Source organism: Tachyglossus aculeatus, chromosome 4, assembly GCF_015852505.1.
Source record: "Tachyglossus aculeatus isolate mTacAcu1 chromosome 4, mTacAcu1.pri, whole genome shotgun sequence".
NCBI classification, from domain to species: Eukaryota; Metazoa; Chordata; class Mammalia; order Monotremata; family Tachyglossidae; genus Tachyglossus; species Tachyglossus aculeatus.
In genome coordinates, this window is record NC_052069.1 from 125,214,846 (window position 1) to 125,222,138 (window position 7,293).

The window sequence follows — 7,293 nt, forward strand, 5'->3', positions numbered from 1 at the left end:
TGCCAACCTTTCGCCCACATCCTGCCTCTGGCCTGGAATACCCCCCTCTTCATACCTGAAAGACAATTACTCTCCCTCCCTTCAGCGCCTTATTGAAGGTGCATCTCCTCCAAGAGGCCTCTCCTGACTAAGCCCTCTTTTCATTTTCTTCCACTCCTTTCTGCATCACCCTGTCTTCCTCCCCTTATTCTTCCCCCGCCTCCCAGCCCCACAGCACTTATGTACATATCCATAATATATTTATAATAATGTCTGTCTCCCCCTCTAGACTGTAAGCTCATTGTGTAAAGGGAATCCACCTGGTACATTGTTATACTATACAAGTTTAAAACAGTGCTCTGCACACAGTAAGTGCTCAATAAATATGATTAATTGATTGTTTGTGTACAGGTCCCATCATCCCAATCATCCTGAATCACATTCATTTCTTTCAATTCATTCAATTGTATTTATTGAGTACTTACTGTGTGCAGAGCACTGTAGTAAGTGCTTGGGAAGTACCAGTTGGCAACATATAGAGACGGTCCCTACCCAGCAACGGGCTCACAGTCTAGAAGGAGCGTGGCTCAGTGGAAAGAGCCTGGGCTTTGGAGTCAGAGGTCATGGGTTCAAATCCTGGCTCTGCCACTTGTCAGCTGTGTGACTTTGGGCAACTCACTTAACTTCTCTGTGCCTCAGTTCCCTCATCTGTAAAATGGAGATTAAGACTGTGAGCCCCCTGTGGGACAACCTGATCGCCTTGTATCCCCCCCAGTGCTTAGAACAGTGCTTTGCACACAGTAACTGCATAACAAATGCCATCATTATTATTATTATTAGAAGGGGGAGACAGACAACAAAACACCATACATACATACATAAACACCATCAGACATAAACACCATCATGATTATTATCAATATTACCATCATCACTGGGATTCCAATTCTAGCCATAGCAAAAAGCCCAGCGACTTAGTCAACAGGAGAATGTACTGAGCCCTCACTATAGGCAAAAAAAGGTTGGGGACCAGGGATGAATAAAATATGGGTGAAGGTCCCCCAGGGAGGCAACAAAGGCTGGAAGCCACCACTTGGATCCATTTGCCCTTTTGGACTTTCAGTTAGTAAATATTCTTGTTTGCTTGGTAGAAATGGGAAAGGATTTTATTTTTTTGAGAATTGATCAGAAGAGGTGTTCTTCAGGTAACACTGCTTCTCAGCAGAACTGGAGAGGTGTGGCCTAGTGGAAAGAGCACGCTCCTGGGGGTCAGAGGACCTGGCTTCTAATCCTGGCTCCATCTCTTGCATGCCATGTGACCATGGGCAAATCATTTAACTTCTCTGTGCTCAGTTCCTTCATCTGTAAAACCTGTAAATCCATTCTCTTTTCCACAGTGTGTCCAACCAGATTATTTTGTATTTACCCCTGCACTTAGTATAGTGCTTGGCATAGAGTAAGCACTTTACAAATATCATTATAGTCATTATCATTATTATTACTATCATCAATATCACCGGGAGTCCCATTCTAGACATTTGAAGTGAACGCTGTCCTGCTCCCACTCCCTGAGTAGCCCAGTGGGAGGCTGTCCACAGATGACAAAGATGGAGCAAAGAATTTCACAGGAAGAACATAGGCTTTAGCATGCTCAGTGACACAGAGACAGGCAGGCAGAAAGACAGACAGACAAGCCATTCACTCTCCTGAGAAATACTACTGCAATCAAAGGGAACCTTTACAAGAGAAACCAGCCGGAAGAGAATTGTTAGCATTTACCACCACAACCTCCTCCTCTGCTCGATTTTCTGGTTTTATATCCAGGCCCCTCCACTGGCAGCTCCAATTTAAGCTTGCTGAAATGAGACACTTAACCTTTGCGAGTTGCTTCTCTTAATGAATACGCAGCAGTTTGCTCTGCATAAATCCAGGAGGAAAAGCCAAATCTGTTTCTGCTGCATTAGTTAGAGAGGTCATTAAATGCTGCGCAGTGAGTAGCCATGGTGACCTTCTCAGGAAAGGAAGCCCGGCCAGGTTGGAAGGTTAGTGTCAACCCTTCTGAAGGCTTGAGAGTGGGGGCCTTTGTGCGAGCACTCACATTGTTTGGTGAATTTTGTCCAGATAACAGGCGTCGATCAGATAATCCTGGAGGTTGGAATCTTTCACTTAAAACCCAGCTTGGTTCTTCGGCACCCAGGGACCACAAAGTAGAGCTAGTGCTGAAATCCAATGAAGCTTTGGCCTTGGCTAATGCAACGATGTGAAAACCAACTTCAGTGGTGACACAGACTTGGTGGGAGAGAAGGAGGGGGCTGGGACTGATCCATGAGCAATCAGACTCTGACAATGGTTCCACAGACCAACCCCCTCCAAGGATACTGAACACCCAGTTCATTGCTGGAGAAGGCTAACACCTTGCTTTGTGGAGAAAGGTAAAAGAAAACATTAACTGGAGTATTGAGAGGGCAGCATTGGTTCGCCCCCTAGCATATGCTTCCAGGAACAAACCTCTTCTTCTTCCACAGCACTGGGCTACCCAAACCTAAGTGCTTAATAGATTGTTTGATGATGATGATGCATAAATATTGACAAAGAGACAATTCCTCATGAGCTGAACTTCCTGAATGCTACGAAAGACCCAGGCACCTTTCTCCTACTTGCACTTTATTTTAATGTCTGCCTCCCCCACTAGATTGTAAACTCCTTGTGGTCAGGGATCACATCTACCAACTTTAATGCATTGTACTCTCCCAAGCAGGTAATACAGTGCTGTGCTATGTACACAGCAAGGGCTCAATAAATACCATTGATTGGCCTATTTATAGGTCCTGACCTAGACTGCCGATCTAGATCTAGCATAGATAATTCTGAAGTTTCCTATTAAGCACAAATGCCCAAAACCAAACCTTAACCAATAGCTGCAGGTTTTACCTGAGCCTCTCCAAGGAATCTAAACCCTGGCTCTATCCTGAACCTCCATTTATCTTTATTTAAAGGGCTTGGAACTTCTAATTCACCTTGGGAGTATTTTGGGAGAATGAGTGTTTCTAAAGCAGGTTGAGATTTTTCTGAAGACAGTAATTAAAATCCCATCTGACCACAAAAATTAGGTGACGTGGGTAGCCAACTGATCACATGACTTGTGTCCTAAAGGCGTGAAGAGTCACTACAACAAAGGTTTGTTTAATGGACCAGTTCAAGGGTGCACTACAGTTGGACAGGCAATGTCCTGGCCTGGAAATCTGACATTGGTTCTCTCGGCAGTTCATGACAGATTCAATGACTGATTCTGATTTTGCCATTTCGTCTCACAGGGAATGACTCTCACAATCTCATTCAAACAGGGCACACAGCACCCATCCACCCACCCCTACCCTATCCCTCTCCCTTCCATGCTACTCTGGGAAGCTATGGATGATTGTAGTCCTGTTTCCAAAATGGTGTTGCCATTATGCAGCAGTAGGCGAAACATCCTAGAAAGGGCCCTGCTCTCTTAAGAGAGTGCAGGAAACAATGAATGGATGATAATGGCATTTGTTAAATGCTTACTGTGTCAAGCACTGTACTAAGCAATGGGGTAAAAACAAAATAATCAGGTTGGCACAGTCCCTGCCTCTCATGGAGCTGAAAGTCTAAGTAGGACAGAGAACGGGTTTCTAATCCCCATTGTATAGATGAAGAAACTGAGGCACAAAAGATTTAAGTAACATACCCAAAGTCACAGAGCAAACAAGTGGCAGAGTTGGAATTAGAACCCGGGTTCTCTGCCTCTCAGGCCCACGCTTCTTCCACTAGGCCACACTAGTTTTCAAACTTACATATATACCTATCCGTAATTTATTTATATTAATGTCTGTCTCCCCCTCCAGACTGTAAGTTCATTGTGGGCAGTAAATGTAACTGTTTATTGTTATATTATACTCTCCTAAGTGCTTAGTACAGTGCTTTGCACACAGTAAGTGCTCAATAAATATAACTGAGTGAATGAATGAATGAATTAATTAATAAGTTATTTGCTAGAACCAATTTACCAACAGCCAACCAAGAGAGTGGCTCTCTCCTGGACCAACGCCTCCCTCCCAACGATCCAACTATCTGTCTCTGTGGTGTGGGCTCCCTCTCTAGTTGGGCTGCTCATTCCCTTCTCCCCTCACCCCACAGGTAGAGTTGGTCCAAAACCTAGAGGCAGCAGCGGAGGGAAGTATGTCATCAGTATCCTTTCCACTCCGTTTGTTGGGTGCTTCCTATGTGCTGGGCTCTGTGCTAGGCACTGAAGTGGGTACAGTATCATTGGGCCCCACATGTTGCTCGCATGAGAAGCAACAAGGACTAGTGGAGAGCACGGACCTGAGAGTCAGAGGACCTGGGTTCTGGTCTCAGTCCTGCCAGTTGCTTGTTGTGTGACCTTGGGTGAATCACTTGGCTTCTCGGTACTTCAGTTCTCCTGTTCCTTTCATTTACTCATTCAATCATATTTATTGAGTGCTTACTGTGTGCAAAGCACTGTATTAAGTGCTTGGACAAGTGCAATATAACAATAAACAGACATATCTCCTGCCCACAACGTACTTACAGTCTAGAGGGGGAGACAGACATTAATATAAACAAATAAATAAATAGTTCCCCCTCCTACTTCAATTGTGAGCCCCATGTGGGACAGGGGCTGTGTCCAACTTAAACTGATTCTATCCCAGCGCTTGGAACAGTGTTTGAACATGGTAAGCACTTAATAAATACCATAATAAAACCATGGATAAGTCTTTTCAGTAGCCACTTCTTATTCTCTACAAACTCTACCTGGAAATATTCCCAAAGCACACATCCTACTGTTTTTCTTTCACTTTGTCCCACTGCCTCAGTTAAACACCTCCAAATTGTGGTTCCTTCAAACTATTTCTTTATTCATCTGAGCTGTTCTCCACCAAATGGGCCACCTATCATTTCCCATTCTGAGGAAACTCTTCAGACAATGAAGGAGCTATTAACTTCATCTCAAGAAGCAAATGTGACTCAGGGGCATATCTCCCCCAACCCCCCCACGAGAAAAACTAAAAACTGCCTTGGTTTTATGTCCCATATAACCATAAAGTCATATGTCCTGGGGGTATGATGGCTTTCAGAGTTTCTGCTACCATCCACATATCTGTGGAAATCCTGCAAGTTTAACAGGGTCAGTTTCCTCTCCTTTGTTCTCCCTTTCTACCCCCATCTGTGTCATTTCTTGATCCTCCCTGGGCTTCCCAGCACATCCAAACTTTGGCTCGTTTACTAAATTGTACTGCCGTGCTGCCTGCTCCCCATCCTAGATGATAAATTAAGAAATTAAATAAAGCCAGAGTGAACACTGAACTCTGCACAGCCTACCAGACCTCTTCTATATCACTGGACCCAGTGCCATTTATCACTTTCCTTTGTTTATCACCTCCTTGGCAGTTTTCAATCCATGTTCCTGAGGGTTTTTTTCTGGCCAAGTATGAACTAATTCTACAAGTTAAATTGTATGAGACAGGGCAAGACATGCACAACCGAAGTCCAACCACAAAGCCTCAATGGTTACTTCTTAAATGATGTGTAAAAGTTCTCAATTCTTATCTGAATCATGGGGCTGCAGTAATTGTTTGGGTAGAAGCAGCGTGGCTTAGTGGAAAGAGTGCGGGCTTGGGAGACAGGTGTTGTGGGTTCTAATCCCGACTCTGCCACTTGTCAGCTGTGTGACTTTGGGCAAGTCACTTAACTTCTCTGTGCCTCAGTTACCTCATCTACAAAATGGGAATTAAGACTGTGAGCCCCACGTGGGACAACCCGCATACCTTGTATCTCCAGCAGCGCTTAGAACAGGGTTTGGCACATAGTTGGCACTTAACAAATACCATTACTATTATTATTATTATTATTATTATTATTATTATTATTATTAGTGAAAACCATGAACAAGCGCCTTGGATCTGATGTGCGCTGAGGAGGCTTTGGGCTCTAAACTCTGAGCTCCTTGTGGGCAGGGAATGTTTCTATCAAATCTGTTATATTGCATTCTCCCAAATGCCTGGTACAGTGCTCTCTATACGGTAAGCACTCAATAAAAATGACTGATTAATTGATCAATTCAGAGGCCCTTGGACAGTTGCTAGGAAGCAGTAACTGGGAGCAGAAGGAAGACTGTGGACAAAGTATCTGAAATCTAAATTTGGGGGCAAAGGCCAACTCCAAAGAAGAAAGAGTAAACTGAGGCTTCACTGCCTAACAATGCACAAAATCCAACTTGAGCTTTGGGTAGACAGGAGAATTAAGGATGCCTTTGTGGGATCCTCATTCCTGAAGCCTACAATTTTTCAATATTCCTTTGTGAAGGGTTGCTCTGAAAAGGAATCTTTCTAAATCTTTTTTTAGGAAAATGACTGAGACCACTCTTTAAGCAGTCATTTCCAAGTTCTTGTGTTTGAAAGCTGTTCCTTTTGGCAAGCTGCTATCTCAGTACCCCCAAAATATTTAAAAAAACATCGGACATTCAATGGCACACCAGGTAAAATCCCTCAATTCTGAGCTCCGGATGTATGTCAGCTTTGCTTACAACTGGCTCATGTTTACATTTTCTAAAAATTTATTTACCTTCTTTTGCAGGGAACATGTCTACCAACTCCATTATATTGTAGGGTTATATTATATTGTATTGTTACATTGTACTCTCCCAAGCATTTTGTACAGTGTTCTTTACACAGTAAGTGCTCAATTTATATGACTATTGTCCACAGTGATGTTAGCAAGATCTCCGTTACCTTCTCCATGTATTTTCCCCTAGACAGCTCATTTTGGGCAAGGACCATGCTTACGAACTCTGCTGCACTGTACTCTCCCACGCACTGAGTACAACACTTTCCACACAGTAAGCAGAGCACTGTCGGTTCAACCTTCAAATCCACCCTTTCCTCTCCATCCAAACTGCGATCACATTAATCCAGGCTCTTATCCTATCCCACCTTGATTACTGCATCAGCCTCCTCGTTGACTTCCTTGCCTCCTGTCTCTCCCCATTCCAGTACATACTTCCCTCAACTGCCCAGATCATTTTTCTACAAAACCATTCAGTCCATGTTTCCCCTCTCCTCAAGAACTTCCAGTGGTTGCCCATCCACCTCCACAAACAGAAACTCCTTACCAACATCTTTAAATCACTGAGTCACCTTGCCCCTCCTACCTTATCTCCCTGATTTCCAACTACTAACCACCCTACACATTTCCCTTCTCTAATGCCAACCTACTTACTGTACCTTGATCTCATCTATCTTGCTGCTCACCTCTCACCCATGTCCTGCCTGT

At 43.8% G+C, this 7,293-nt stretch overlaps 1 protein-coding gene across 1 annotated transcript in view; it reads right to left on the reverse strand.

The window, feature by feature from the left end:
- The window catches only part of ZNF618 (zinc finger protein 618), a 172,728-nt gene extending 165,928 nt beyond the window's left edge, over window positions 1-6,800 (reverse strand). The window contains exon 1 of the mRNA XM_038745692.1: window positions 6,753-6,800. Coding sequence (XP_038601620.1) covers window positions 6,753-6,800 — 48 coding nt within the window. The remainder of the gene's footprint in view (window positions 1-6,752) is intronic.
- Between the last annotated feature and the right edge of the window lie 493 nt (window positions 6,801-7,293).